The following is a 16,591-nucleotide window of genomic DNA, read 5'->3' as shown; positions in this document are numbered from 1 at the left end:
CTTTGTGAATCCTAATTTGAAACATTTAAATGCCTGAAATGAAGAACCATGGTCTTTGACTTGTAATGTCTTTAAATGGATCAAAAGCTGCTGTCTTCCTGTTCATCTGGATGAAATGACACGGACAGGAACAGAATGCACATTGTCAGCAAAGACATAGTTTCGCTGGCAACAGGAATTGTAGGACTCCTAATATAGGCAAAAAAAAAATAAAAAATCTATATTTGACACTAGGTTAGCATGTCTTGGTGCTGGTGACCAGGGGCACCCCGTGGGGGACCAGACTACACCACCCTGCTGCTTGTTACACACTCCAGTGCATGTATTATACATAACACACCGCTAGAATACAACTCTCAGAGGAATCATTTTGCTGAATTCTGTCCTCTCTGCCTCTCCACATATTTCCCCGACTTCCTGAATGACAAGTTTCGGGGACAGAGGATGAGCACTTGTACAAAATGTAATGCAGAAATCATAGGACAGAACACCCAACAGTAAGCTACAGCCACTCAAACCAATCACCAGTCCTTACTTAGAGATACTCCCCCATAGATTCACACTGGCAAGCATCCAAAGTGAACTGCTACTATCTTTGCAGGCAGCCATAAAGAAAGCTGAGACCACTGAAACGTGAGCCAAAACATATTTTGCAAGCATACTGTGTATTGAGATATTCACTGTTTTCCATAAGTAACGCATCTCAGGGAGCAATGAAGCAGCCTACAGAGGAGAAATAGCACGGGGGTGAAGATATAAACAATCTGGGCCTGAGCTTTCAGAGGTGGGAAGAAAGTTCCTGTTGGAGCTTTTCCCTTCAGTCGATCCACGCTCGTGTCGACACGATAAACACAACTCCAGCACTGCTTCAAAACTGAAGCGAAGTGGTCGAATTCGAAATTGAATTTGACAAAGATTTGATATTTTCAGCACGCTGACATTCAATTTCAATGTCACCTCCAGAGGGTGCCCACACATGCAGATTGGAATATTTAAAAGAGGGCGACGAAGAAGAATGAGCGGCATAAATCGAGTCACAGTCTAGACGCAAGAGTCCAACGGCTGAACGGCATCAAACACTTCACCACTTTCTGAACTTCCTTCCAGTCCACCGAAAAAAAAAAGTCGCCAGGAGCAAAATGTGGAACAATTTTGGAAAGAGAGCCGAGAAAAACGGACACCCAACCAATTTATCCAAAGCTTTGTGGCAAAGTTGCTACAAAGCTGTTCGAGTCAAGTATGGAATTACACAGCCTAAATTTTTGTACCTTGTGGTATCACAGAAGTATCGAATTTTGGATATTTATTGTAGCAGTCGTTTCAAAGTGGAAAGTTTTCATGATGTTAAACATCAAGACGGGATTTTTGTGACACACTTATTAAATGAAATTAACAATTTGCCTGCAAAAACATGTAAAACATCGATAACTAAACATGTAAAATCTGCAGAAAAACAAAGAGAATTAAATGATATCTGACGTGTTTTATGCTGTTTTTTTCAGTGATTTCTCAGACAAAGCAACCACGAGGTGACGAGACATTTAACTTCTACTCGCAGATTTAAATTAATTCTTTGCATTCAACGTTCTCTCTATTATCATTTATCATCAGTTGGCAAGCGTGTGAAGATTCTCGTGGAGGATTTACTGTAATGAACTTATGCAGCACAACACAGAACAACTCTCACAAGGGGATGTCTGGAGATGTTATTGTGTTTAATTTAATAAGGTCAAACTGGAAGTGGCAAACAAAGGAGCTGCCAGTGATACACAGCTGAGGTGATGACGCTCTGCGCGATGCTATCTCCAAGATACATGTATGAAGAGAAGCAGAGGAAATTCTCCAGCCTGAACTGAAAATGTGAGAAATCCTGTTATTGCCCCCCTCTTTTTTTTGTTTCATACAGTCAGTCTCTGAGCAAAAAGATTAGAAGATTTTAAAGAAGTGCATAATCTTCTTTAACAGCTTATCAAAACTTTAATGATTTGGTGATAAAGAGCACAAAGTTAAGTAGCCGGTTAAGAGGATAACTCCCCAGTGCAGTCTAGTGATTAGTAGATGAGAATTGGGAGACTGAAAATCCGGGTTGCAAATCCCACTCCTGCCACTTATTCACTTTGAGGGAGAAGAAGCTCCATTTCAGCTTTGGGGGTATTGTCACGGGGTAATCATTTTTGAAAAGTGATAAATGGAGCCCCTTTCCTTCACCCTTTGGAATCCAAAACACATCTTTATTTACGTATTTATTTTGCTGTGTCTCTCTGGTTAACACCCGTCAAGACCCAATTATAGCTGCAGAAGCCTTGTGCTTTCATGAGGAGTGGAGCTACAGACTGTAGTGTCAGGGCTGTATACAGTTTAAGCATCTTCTCATACAATCTGCAACAAACCAGGCTGTCTGCAGATCCATGTTGGGCTGTTTTAATGAGGCTGTGCTGGACACAAATAGCAGATTGAGGAGTTTATCTTTATGACAGTGCGTCATTTGGGTTTTTGTGCTTGTAGGGTCAAAGCTGAATAAGCAACATGGATTTTCTGACAGATATGTTGTGTTTCTTTGCACATATTTACATAAATCTATTTCTGCTGGGGCTTGTATGAATGCATCTGATTTATTAAAGATGTACAGCTAAAGCTTTGCTGAATTAGTGAGAGAACAAATGAAGCGAAATGGCAAACCCATCTCCACTTGTGCTTTGCTCACTATCTGCACTGAGATAGGGATTCACTTAGTATGAAAGAGGAAAAAAAAGGGGGCATTAATTACCTTGTGAAATCTAAAGACCATTAACTTTGTGTGTCAAGTGATGTTTCTCAGTTCCTAATCAGAGTTTTAGTGATATAAATTACTCTTTGGAGTAAAACAGATATGGTGTGGGAGTGTGTGTGCATGTATGTCTTCTTGTGTGTCCTTGTAGCTGCGCACTTGCAGTCATTTTTGTGTGACTTTGAGAAGCAAGGAGAGCAAGAAAGAGAGGAGAGAAAAATAAAAGCAAGACGGAGAGACAGCCGGAGAGACAGACAGGGGTGGATGCAGGAGTGGAGTGGATGGAGGATTGTCAGTGTCTTTGCGGCGGTGCCGTGGCGTGGTGTGTTGCGCCGCGGAGAGATAACAGGATGCCGGCGCTGCTTGCTTACCTTTGCTGTACACCACACAGTTGTTTTTGTTGTCTTCCGCTCCCTGCCAAGTCACATCCAGCAGCCACCTGGGGCCGGCGCTCAGCACCACCGGGACCGTGCTCTTCGTCTTCTGGACGGGGACAGATAACAAACACTAATCATTTGCTTATTTTGGTGATTAAAGAAACATTAATAACCACTGAGTTACGCTCTTCTGCTGCGCTGAATGGCCATAAACAGGCAATTTCAGAAACTATACAGCATGCAACTCAAGTCCATCCCAATCCATTTTTTTTATGTATGTTGCTGAGAAGATTTGAGAATCAGGGCAGGTTTTGTGTGTGCGTGTGTGTGTGTGCGTGTGTGTGTGGTGGCATGCAGACAAAGGCAGTACAGTGGTTGGAGTGGTGACAAATGGGTGTAAGAGCCTGCATTGTATCAAATAGGAGGAATAATCATCCAGGATTGAACCCAGTGATTCAGCATCAGATCTCTTAGATTAAGAAGAACATCTAAGGTGTCTGGGAATTATGAAAAAAAGAAAAGAAGAAGAAAGAAAGAAAGAAAGAAAGAAAGAAAGAAAGAAAGAAAGAAAGAAAGAAAGAAAGAAAGAAAGAAAGAAAGGCTGGTGACTTTCAGAGAGAAGGAAGCGAGTGTTCAGCTGTGAACTTTGGGCACATTGTGCCTCACTATCACCAGGATCTCACTATTTCCTGAAACAAGCAGGGAAGAATTTAAAGAATCAGTATCCATTTCAAAGGGCGATTGAGGTTAGAGTTTTTATAATATGCCGGAAAAATTATTCTGAATGTGTAAGGTCATTTTTCTTCTTGGTCAGAGGTCAAACGCGGAGTTTTATTTCTTGGAAAGAAAAAATAAAAGAGGGAGATAGAGTACACCCTCCACTATAATAGATTCACATGGTGCTGTGTCACTAGATTTGCTTGCTCTATATATCCTCATATGATTTTCTATTAGGTTTTATTTTATTCTGCTCTTCTTTTTCTTTTCCTTCTTGCAAAATGGTGTGTTGGAGGTGCTGAGTGTGTGTTGGGGGTGGCAGCAACATCTCAGGCAGCTGGGTACAGTAGCCTATTACTCAAAGGCAAAATGTCAGTATTTCAAGGCCATTACTTTTGAACCTCGGGGCCCTCCTTCATTAGGATGTTACAGAAATAGTTTAGGTAAGAGAAAATGGGTTGGGGTGCAATCTCGACACTTCATTTCTTTTTCCATCTGAGGCAGGCAGCGACAGGACACTGTCCATCTGCCTAATGCAACAGAAAAATGCTCGTTCTCTCCTGTGCTTTTCACTTATTTCTCCCCCGCAAAAGGCAACAACCTTCAAGGATAAATGCAAATGTCACTTGAGCATGTTAAAGGTCTGAATTGGCACAGATATGCACAAGAGATGAGCACTATGCTCCGGCAGTGTGCCTGCATGCCCCCTCCTCCTCCTCCTCCCTCCTCCTCCTCCTCCACCCGCCCATTTCTCTTTCCATGAACTCCATCTAGTCTGAGGCTGGACAAACTGAATTTTTAGGGAGCATTATTTACAAATAGCAAATACATCTCAAGCGACGATAGCAATCTGTTTGGATTGTGTCTGCAAATTAAGAAGACAAATACATGTACTAAATAAAAAGTGATTTTCGTATATATATCTATATGTATATATAGATATATATATATATATATAAACATACGTGTGTGTGTGTGTGTTTGTGTGTGTGTTTGTGTGTGTGTATCTGTATAGATGCACATTGGCAAACCACACTGCCAAACTGATCAAACACACACAGTAAATTGTGTCTGTTGATATTCTTATTCCTTCTCCTGGCATCTTCTTATCCCATCCTGGCAGCAGATGAGACAGAGAGGACCTCTGTAATTTAAGTCATCCTCGATTTCACATTTCAAATTAGCCTCACAATAAAGTCTTCTATCTGGCTAACCTGAAAATCTCACACCCCTGTCAAAGGAGCAGAGCAGACCGGCCGATTGTTGCTAGGACAACTATCTGAAATGGGAATCAGATTAACCCTTCCTTAGATCTCCAGACTGGAGCCATCTCTTATTCAGCAGCGTGAGGCCTCTCTGCCGTCCCTCTGAGCCTCTGGGAATTCATGATATTCCAGCTGCTCTTAATGTAGCCAACAGGGACAAAATACCACATTAACTAGACATCTTCCCCCTGTTACAAATCATGAGAAATTTCAATGCATTCATCACAATTGTTCCTTTCATTATTGCTGAGACAGAGACTTTGAAAATTCTGACTATGGGTATTCTGTATTATTTTGATTTTATTGTTAATTTCTACTATTTTTTTGCTTCCTTTTTGTGGAAGCGGAGCAGCAACAACCCATGACAGTTTCTCACTGCAGATTTACATAATGCATCTATCGCGACAATAGTGGCCTATGTGCTTTTGCAAGCATGCTGCATGTACCAGCCACCGTGAAGACAAAGAAATGCAGAGGAGCAACTGCACACACAACAGTTTGGATTAAGACACAGTGGCGTCACTGCAGGGAGGAGCGCCTGCAAATGCAAATGAAAACATTTGTACAACCGGATCAGTTGGCCTAAGTGGCCGAGGCCAAAAGAAATGCAGATTGACAGGCAGAAAATTTAGATTTCCCTGGAGCGAGGGAGCATATGATGAATTGGCGTTATAGAAACAAACTCCTCTTCTCCTGAACAATCACACAACCAGGGAATGTGATGTATGGAAGCTCTTTCCGGTCCAAAACAGAATACTGGGGGGAGTTAGTAAAATCTGCTGACCCCTGTTGGATAGTTAAATATGTCAGGTGCAAAAATTCAGTGCATGTGCATGTATTGTTTATAAGTGGCCAATAGTCATTCAATCTTTATCATGTCAAAAATGCAAAAAATGAATACATTTAACCTATTTTCAATATCATATTTTATTGCAGGTATTCTTAATAGATTTTCAAATAAAAAGATACTAAAAAACAAGTAAATATTTGTTTCATTTATAGAGATATAGTGTTAAATATCAGTTTACAGACTATCATCCCTGTCAGAGCCTGTAAAAGCCCCTCTGGCCTTCCTGTCTATGTAGTGTGTTATGGTTTATCCACCCTCTGCCTTCACTCCAGTGGTTTCAATACTCTCCCGGTATTTTTTTTTCCTCTGAGCTCTGTTACCGTTCCTCGTGTAAGAGATACAGTGACCAAAACAGTGTAGTCAGCGAGGAAGTGATTACAAACTGATGCTCCAAATTCGCTATAAAATGAAAATCAATATTTCCACAAGTTGCTGCAACATAAAAGATAACCTTCATTGATTTTTCTAGACTTAGGCCTCTGTGATAAAATCTAATATAAATTTTCAGCCACACGGATTTGGATCAGAGCGGAGCAGGGGCTGAACGATAAGTTCCGTGCACATCTCTCAGAGTTGGATTTTTTTCCCCTTCCCTTTCCCTCTTCCAAGGCAGGGCTGTACTATTTATAATTGGCCCTGTGTGAGCAAAAGCTTCTATCAGGAATCTGTTCTAATTTTTATTACTGAGAAGCTAAAGCCTGTTCCAGATAATTTGGAAATTTCAGGGGAATTGTGATAGAGCTGATGGCACAGCCGGACTGACTCCAGAAAGGAGCTAACCTGTAATAGCCTCTGTGGCTGCGCTGATTAAATGTTGCCATAGATGAAAGACCTGCCATCACCGCAATAAATTAACCAATCACACAAATCCCAAGTCGCTACTAATCCCTCCTTGATACCATGATCCTCTGATCAGCTGAAGGAGGTGAAGAAGAAAGTGGCTTGTGACACTCAGCCTTCTTCTAACTCCCTGCCTCCCTGTGTAAACAACAAGCTAATGATATCACCGCTGACCATTTCACCACCACTGGCTACTCTTAACCCGCTTCATGGTCAGGGCAGGTGAAATCGATACAAACCTTGGTGGGAATGATTATTTTCCTCATTGCATTTTTTTTTCTCCCTCCACCAAGGTCACTGACTGGCACTGTATCTGTCTTGATCCCACAGCTGCAGGATTTAGACAACTGAGAGATCAAAACCACTGCGTCTGAATATCTCAAGACATTCATTGGCTTTATACATCCCGCTTTCAACACCCACTCGGTATGAAGTAGTGCCATTTTGAAACAAAAACACCAGTGGAAATGCTGAAGTCAAATAATGGTATAAACATCTTTTGAATATTGCCTGTTTTTCCCTTTTCCCCCACTAAAAAAAAGCTTTTTTAAATTACTGATAAATACATGTGTCTTTCTCTCCCCTTCATTACATTTGACCCTGTGTTAGCATCCTAGCAACATGTTGCAAATAATTCTAAAGTACCATGTTCTTTTCCAGCGATACCAACAGTATAAATATAACAAAAAAACAAGCTTCTGTATGGGTTATGTCAAGTTTATATGTTCTCTGTTTCTAACATGGGAGTGAGGATAAAGGATTTGTACCTGTTTTACCAGTCAGTTTACAGCAGACAGCACACTCACACCTTGATAACGTCCTTTGCAATTAGTTGTTCACTGCGATGAAACAAATTGCATGTGGTCAACTGGAAATTTCATTAAGGGAGATTTTCCTCTAGCCCTCGTTATCGCTCTGCGTATTAATATTTTCTTAGCCTCAAGGATGGATGGGTTGCAAGGGTCTTTTTTTGTTGAATAAAATGGCCAGAGCCAGCCTCACAGTCTGTGTTCTCCCACTGCTATCCATGCTTGGAAAAGCTGTGTATATGCTTAGTTAGGAGCTGCATATTTTTCACAGCACCCTGAAATAAGATTCTTGGTCAACATACTACATAAAGTGGGAAATGCCTTCATTTCTCAAGTCTGCTTTTGTGCCATTTCTCCCTCTTCTAAATGGCCATGGTTACATCTGCTGAAATGAAAAGATACCTACATACTGCTTTCATTCCTTTTTCTCCCCCCTCTCTCCCTCTCTCTCTAAGGCTATAGCATCTGCTATTGGGAGACTAAATAACAGAAATATGCAGGAATTGCACACTAATTCCCTTTAGAGATAGATCTTGGCTGGTGCCCTGTCATAAATCAGAGAATTTCGATATGAAATGAGGCAAGCTGCTCTAATCATTTCTGCATTTCAAATTGGATCACTGGCTCAATCGCTTGGCTTTTAAACTGCTTGCCTAAGAGCAAATGTGAGGTGGGAGATAATTCAGCTGAAATCTCTGCCTGCTCTGTGCGGCAGTTAGTTTACTGCTTGAGTGCAAGAGAATGCTTTTTTCTTCCCTTAGCCCATCTTTCTCTTTTCAACTTTGTTAAATTGACTTTTCATTTTAAAATCGATTAAATTGAGAGAGTCACTGCTGTTCCCGGAATCTTTAAAGGGACACCCATCACTGTGCGCATGTGCCTTTATTTGGCTGCTGCTATCATGGCGGCGCTATGGGGAATAAATATTTTCTCATTTAAATCACCTTTTATCCTGCTGACTGGACTGTAAGCATCAAAGTTCATGTGCTGCATTAGCTATTACTTATTTTGCTCCATTGAAATGCTCACAGTGGTCGTATTTATACTGACTATGGGTGGCATTGCATGATCACTGTATGTTCAGTTGCTCGGTTAAGACATAATAGAGCAGTAATAAGCCAGATTAACGATTGACTGCACGGTATTTTGATTTCGGAGCAATGCTTAATTATTAACAGCACATCTAGAAATGATTTTTATTTCTATGTTGCACCATTATTTTTTTTCATTTTTAAACTGAATATGCTGCTTGCTAAATCAGGGAGGAGAAGAGAGAAGAATAGAGATTCAGAAGGAGGGGTATCCATACTCCATTTTTCAAGACCTTCAGGCTCACTGAGGTGCTCCAACTCCAAAGCCAAACAGTTTAGTGTAAGCTGTACCTGCCCTGAAGACAAGCACCCCTTTCTTCACCCCTGCCCCCTTCTCTTCCCTCTTATTTATTCTGCTATTCCTTTTCCATCCTTTGATATATTTCTTCTCCTTTCTTTTTTTTGACATTTCCTATGAATTCTTCTGCTCTTCCTTTCCTTTCCTTTCCTTTCCTTATCTCCCACCCTCCTCTCATCTCCCCTTTTCTTTCCTCTTACATCACCCACACCACTCTCTACTGATTCAGTCAAAACTTCTACATGAATCATCTTCACCTCCTTCGTCAGCCCTTCAGCATCATACAACAATGCCCCCAACTTCCTTTGTAATGGACAATGTTTAATTCAACTTTACAAGCAAATGCATGTGTACTGCCATAACTATGTATAATGCGTATGTCCCAAGAACTATTTGAAGTTGTAAACAAGAGAAAAGCTGAATTTGTAATGCATGTGCTCCAGGACTTAATCATGTCTTGCAGGTAGAGTGCACATATACACATGTGCACTTCTTGTGTTTGGCTTTGGTCAGAGGACAGAACAGCCCTGTCGCTTCACTACTCACTGTTTGAATTACTTGAAATTTCCCATTTGAATTCAATTGGGAAGGACTTGTTTGATCTTTTGCATGTAAGTTAGGGCTGACTCCCCGAGCAGCGAGAAGCTGTGTGAGGGAACATAATAGGGAACCCGGAGCCAGTAATGTTCACCTGTATGGATATTACCATGGCCCCTGGGGGTCAAGGTGGCAGGTGGCATATTCTCTGGACAGATTCACTCTTTCTCCGTCGGGAATAAACATGTGGATTGGGGTATTTCTTCAAAGAGGAAGAAAGGGAACTCAAGAGTCAGTCAGTCAATGGGGTCACAACAAATCCCTGTTCTCATAACCACACTTGGCAAACTAGGATCAGTCAGAGGCAGTAAATAAAGACAAACAATAAAATAGTAGGCATGATGCTTGAATAAAGCCCCTGACTTTAGATAAACCTCGGTGCCCCCCTTTAGGTATTGGATTTTAATATTCTTTTGAACTCCCGACTCTTCTCTGGTGGAGTTCTAAATTTCATGATGCATTAGAATAGCATCTACTGTACTGTTTGTGATTTTATATTTCAGGAGACTCTCAGTCTGTGCAGCCAATCTCACATCCAGATATTCAGAAACTGAGCTCTACCCCTATCCAACATGACAGAATAATAATTACAATAAACACAGAGGAGAGTAAAACAAATTCAAAACAATTTGAGATAAAGAACAAAGAGAAGAGAAGAAGAGAACGAGAACACACGCATCACAAATGTTACTTTGCTCTGATGACGAATGAACTGAACAAAGGTATCTGTGATTTGCATGCCACCTGATCATCTACATATTGCTGCAGTGTTCAATATAGTTTGATCCTTGGGTGCACTTCAGAGAAATGGGGTCTCACTAAATCCACCGTAAAAGACCAACAATATTTACACCAAGTTAAGTAAATAAGATAAAGATGGTGAACTTGCCCCTCACTAAATGCATTAGACGTGAACTCTCTTATCAGAGTCTCAGCACGCGGACTGTTAAAAGATGGGTTTCCCGAGCTGGAAATGGTCTTTGTTACCCAATTAGTTTGCTGACGACCCCGTGGTATAATATTCCTGCTTTGACAGCCTCATACACATCCATCTAATGAGGCGCTGCTGGACCACCAGGGAGCGAATGGACACTGTCCAGACCTTCATCTCCTCCAGCACCTATCAGCTTTCTTATCTTCAATGCTAACCTTTTTTTTCTTGTCAAAAGACTTGAATTTTTCTGCTTGGTTGTTCATCTGTCCAGAGTCATTCTGACAGGGCTTTGTCTTTGGTAGGCCCTGAGCCAACTAGGCTGAAGATCAGAGGGTTAAGGCCAGGACAGGGGACAGCAAGGACTTATCAAGGTCTACCAGCAGGGGTTTGCCTCCCTGTAGGGTGGCCATCCTTCTTTCTCTGAGGGAGGTGAAGCAAGCAAAGCTTCTGTGCTTCTCCACTTCCCTCACCAATGTAACCAAGAGGGAAATGAGGAGGAAAATTGCTGAATTTCTAAGAGTCACAACGCTTATGTAGAAAGCTCTTCGCTGTAAATAATATATGATTTTGGAGATCTTTTAAAGTCTCATTTTCTCACTTTCTAACCCGTGGCAAAAGATGGAGAAAGCAAACTTTAAATGTCAAAACTTTGTTCAAAATAGATGATAAGGACAGCAGCTTTATATTTCTACAATCCCAGCTAATAGAGAGATCAGTCAGCCATCTACAACTACCAGAAAACACGCTCTGAAGTCACTTTCTGCTGGAATACCAAGAGGGCTATCAGGGGCTAGCAAATGGAAACAGTCGAGGATTATCTTCACCACTTTTCAAGAAAGTTGTTTCAACATATCAAGAGTGCAGCCGTGACAGTGACAGATGGCAAAGCAGCTGGCACCACTCAACTTTGTTTCACTTTTCTTTCTTTTTGCCTCTTCTTCTTCTTCCTCCTCTTGCGCCTTTGCTGCAATAGAGGTCTGTTGTGTATTGAAGTGTTGGATAATCATTCATTTGGGAAGGCATACTGCGTGCTGTAAAAACGAGGCGCTACGTGTGAAGCCAGGGAGTTCTGAGCTTGACTATTGTTGCCTGTCAGGCTTACATCCTGTAAAGACTGACACATAGCTTTGCTTAGGCTATTTGTTTGTATCAGCTAAAGAAGCATCTTCTCAAATCTGTTACAAGCAAGCAGCCATTCAAATTCATAAAACTCTGGAGATAAGTGTGGAAGTGATAGCGTGTGACTTGTTTAAGTGTTATGCTATCCCAAATGGAACAGTTGTTCATGAATGTTAATGCTCACATCGAGCTGTTTTTGCATGTTCACGATGTACAGAAAACATAAGCATGCAGATACTACATCTCCTCACTGTGACAGTTTGCGATCCAGACTGTGTCGCTCCCTGATGGGCCACTGACAGCAGACACACACAGAGTTGGAAGGGAGGCAGGGACACCCAGCTCACCCTCAAGCCTTGCGGGTGTGAAGAGTGGCCCCCCAGGACCTGGAGCCTCACTGGGGCTTCCAGCCATCACCGGTCGTGCTCTGCTGCTGCTGAGCGATGGCTGAACACACTGCTGCAGGGAGGCATTACAGTAGAATGGCCACATCCTCAATGTCTGCGAGGATGGAGCCATGTCATTACAGAGACATGAGCAATGTTTCCTAAGTGTGAAATTTGCAGAATAACGCATATTCATCTCATCTGGATTAATCTGCCACAGAAAAACTAGAGAATAAATAAATGACTGAAAAAAGACATTTTCAGTGCTTACATGATGTGCTTAAATGATCTCATGTCAATAATAAAAGTGGTGACAGGAATTGAATGTTTCCAGTGTGCTGTACAGAAGATGCTTTTTTACATCAATAAATCTGTGTGCAACCAGACCTGCGCTGCTTAGCAGCACAAGACCTGACCTGACAACAAAAAACATGACAAGGGCAGTGAAGGCAGAAGTATCCAGATTATAGGAATAGTAAAAGTACTTGTTCTGTGCAGAAAATGTCCGTCTGAGTGTTGCATAATTGTGTATTGCATTATATGGTTGTTAATTCTCATGCATCAGTAGCAGTTTTACTGCTGCAGTGGGTTGTGGTGGAACACATTTTTTACTACTTTATACACTATAGGGTAGTTAAATCCAAATAATTACATTGCATTTTAAAAGTTCATCATTTGTTTTTTAATTTAAAATCTTTCTCTGAAAAACCACCAGTAACTGTAGCTGTTTGATAAATGCAGTGGAGTAAAAAGAACAATACATCCCTCTGAAATGTAGTGGGGCACAAGTATGAATTAGCATAAAGGTGCTTTTACTGTAATTTTCTGAAAGCAAAAGCGTTAGATGATCGAGGGAGGAATACTGAAATAAACACTGACAATATTTACTTATTTATCTTTTTGGAGGAGATAATAAATAAATAAATGATCTTTGATCATTTGATTGAGCAACAGGATTTTTGAGAAAATTTCTCATTTAATGTGGTCTTAGTTTTAAGAAAAATACTGACACCATTGTCGCCAACCATGGTTTATGTTTCAGTACCAGTTGCTGTAATTATAACACATTCATAGATCCTACACTCACAAAATCAGAAGAAAAAACCTCAACCATAAATGCACTGACTGATATTTGTGTTTTGATCTAGTCACTGTATTCTTGGTATGTTTGAGGAAACCATGCAGCCATTACAGAGAGCACAAAGCAAATCAGTGAGTCCTGCTCTGCTTATCAGGGGACCTGCCATATCAGTTTGGGTAGTTGTGTTGTGATGTAAGGACAGCAAAATGTCAGGTTCACTTGTAGATCAAGTCAACCATGCATTATCTCTCAAACAGTGGAGCTCGGCTGTGGCCATAATAGCTCTGACTAGCTGACTGACTGAGTGCTTCACGGCTAATAGATGGAGCTGTGGGTGGCAATGAGTTCCAGCCATGCTCACAGAAACTTTGAAAGTGCAGGCTTGGGGAATAAATGTAAATAACAGTTGAAAAAAAAAAAAAAAAGGAAAGAAAACAATGGTTGTGGGTTTCTTTTGCCACACGCCTGCAATCCATTCTCCATCTGACTCACAAACAGACATCAATGTCGTGTTGATCTGCACTAAAAAGCCCAGATTTAAAAGGCTACTTCAATAGAATTTGCTTGGATGTTTCCCCGTTTTAATGTAAGAACATGAAAACCATCGATAATGCCATCGATAAATATATGGATGACACTGAGCAGGGGAAAGCAGGCCAGATAATTACCATTTTACCCATCTGAAGAGACCCCAGCCCTGATATTGGTTTAAACCCAAGAAATAATTGATGCATGCAATCACAAATTGGTTCTCCGCCTAAAATTTGGGCCCATTATTTCATTAGATGAAGCCACATTCTTTGTGCCAAAATTATTTGTGTGTCCAACACAGAAATTCAAATCCTGTTAGTCCTGATAATGTCTGGTGTTTTCAAGCCATATCCAAGACAGTGTGACTTACAGATAGAAAGCAGAGGCCACCTTTAAATGCAAACATAAATCAAAATGTTTGGCCTTCAAATTGTTGATTTTTTTCTTTTCTGTTAGTTAAATGGCTTGTTTGTTTATGTGCATGCGCATGCATATTCCAGGCTGTGTGTATGTGTGTGTGCGTGTGCGTGTGCGTGTGCGTGCGTGTGTGTCATTTAGCAGCTATGCTACAGAGAGGTCCTATCCTGGGGTGCCTTCTTGCATATGTAATTGGATGTTACTGTAAATAATTGCCTGGGCATGTGCCAGTGTGATGATGGTGATGATTTGTGTGTGTGTCGGCTCATGTGTGACTGTATGTGTGTAGAACATGTGTGTATCATTCTGTATGTCTGTGTGAGTCTGTACGTATGTGTGTACGTGTGTGTACGTGTGTGTGTGCGAGCGCATCTGCCCCATCCGTACTCCACTCTCAAGTCCCACTGATTCTCCTTTCCAGCCATGTTGAATCCTCTTTTCCTTATCAGGCGAGCCCAGGCCTGCATCAGGCTCTCCTTGCTATGACAGAGGCTACAACAATAGGCCTGCGATACCGCTGCTTAGCGCTGCGTTTCGGAGGGGAAACCTGCCACGGGCGCAGATTAACTACAACACACACACACACACAAAATAGATTGCAGCCTCCAAAACAAAACATTTTTCAGAATGCCTCCTCTTGATTAATGAAGCAATGACAAGAAGAAAAATATAATTTCTGAAACAGAAAAATCCGCCACCACTTGTTAAAGTTTAGGGGTAGCTAACAATAAACATATTGGAGGGAGAGGGTGGGCAAAAGGGGTGAGATAAATGGCTTGAGTGATGGGCTGAATAATTTCTGGAGCATTTTTTGGTTGCACAGGCCCATATTCCTACCCTTGTACTAAATTACACAATAATCACACTCCATCGGTTGACAGCCTCTGCCTCTCTCTCTGTCCCAGGTGAAAATTAGGACAGTATCTTGACATTTTCGCTCTTCTGTAGTCTTCAAGCTAAAGCTCTCTGTTCACAGCTAAAAGCAGCACACAGTCTGCACACACACGCTCAGGCGCTCACACATGCCCTCCCACGCATACACAGACACTACGGTATGACCCGAAACACACACGTATGCACGTACACTCGAATACATGGACTCACTGTGCACATGGGCAAGCACAACAGGCATTTAATAGCTACTTCCAATGCACATGTGAGCAGAAACACAAATTCTTTACCCTCTTTCAGTGTGAGACTTAAGAGTAGAATTAATAAAAGGTTCACTTTGTATCTTAAATAATCCAAATGAGAGAATTAGACAAATATGTGACACAGGTTGTCTGACTAACACTTGTAATATGTGTTTTCCTACAACACACTAAATATTCCACATAGCCTGAGATACCGGTAAAATACAACAGCATTATCACGGTTCTGATGATTTATGATTTATTCAAAAGTCATGTTGTAATATTAGGTTAAGAATAAATTGGTTATTATATTCAATTAGCCTATAGTGCTTATTGACTTTTACTATGTCCTTGTAACCTTCCAAATCATTTCCTTTGTATCAGTACCCTTGTATGGAAGAGAGATTACATTAGTAGATTTATTTTATCATAAACCTACGCTCACAGCAAATTTAACTAATATACAGCAAGTATATTAAGATACAGGACAAGATAAAAAATGCCTGATAGATCTTAATCTGGAATTAAGCAAGTCATATGCATTACAATCACCATGTAATTTGCACTAAAAGGCCCTCAAAACACATAAAGACCAGAATTCTATTGAATCCAGACTCATTACAGTGCACCTTGACTAAGCCCCAGTAATTAGCATTGGTAAGGCATTGTACAAGAGGCGGCAACACCCTCATCAACACACATTTACAACAGAGCTCTAAATCTGCTGCTCATTAATAGCTTGCCTCCCAATCAATTATTAACACCTACAATGGAAGCCAGGCTCACCAGGGCCAGGCCTCTTACTCCAGGCAAACCGTGGGCCACCCTCTCCTCCCGGTTCTGTCCAGCATAGGTAATTACCGCTTTTAAAGACACCTGCTACTCAATAGCTTCGACCCAGACTGTTAATTTAGCCCCTCGATTGCAGACATTTATGTCTGAGTGTCACTATTAATTTGTGTTAATTTGGAGAGTGCGAGGAACCCGGGCGGAGGCGTTGTCGGCAGCCGGCTGAATGTGCTCGTCGCTCACCTGCGCCGTGGCTGCGGCTGTAATTGGAGTCTAATGGTCTGATTGATCAGTGAGAGAAGTGAGGGATGAGACGGTGCTCTGGCAGCTCCATCAGTCAGACGGAGAGGAGAGAGGAGAGGAGATGAGGAGGAAGAGGAACAGAGCAGAGAAAGAGGGCTGACAACAGCAGCAGCTCAGCAGCAATTCTCGGGTGTTTTATTCTCTCTAAATTTTGCTCTCTCTCTATCTTATTGTTTTGTCTGTGTGTGTGTTGCTTGCTTTCAGCCCCTCCCTCCTCTACCTGGCCTTTACCTCACTTACTACAAAGTGCTCCGGGTCAGTGACTCAGCCATCAGTTCAGACTCTGG

At 41.4% G+C, this 16,591-nt stretch overlaps 1 protein-coding gene across 1 annotated transcript in view; it reads right to left on the bottom strand.

Moving 5' to 3' along the window:
* zfpm2a (zinc finger protein, FOG family member 2a) overlaps positions 1 to 16,591 on the bottom strand; it is a 115,972-nt gene that overhangs the window by 40,781 nt on the left and 58,600 nt on the right. The window contains exon 5 of the mRNA XM_070965993.1: positions 3,139 to 3,250. Coding sequence (XP_070822094.1) covers positions 3,139 to 3,250 — 112 coding nt within the window. The remainder of the gene's footprint in view (positions 1 to 3,138; positions 3,251 to 16,591) is intronic.

The sequence above is a fragment of the Chaetodon trifascialis genome, chromosome 7, assembly GCF_039877785.1.
Source record: "Chaetodon trifascialis isolate fChaTrf1 chromosome 7, fChaTrf1.hap1, whole genome shotgun sequence".
NCBI classification, from domain to species: Eukaryota; Metazoa; Chordata; class Actinopteri; order Chaetodontiformes; family Chaetodontidae; genus Chaetodon; species Chaetodon trifascialis.
This window is presented reverse-complemented; position numbering and strand designations above follow the sequence as displayed.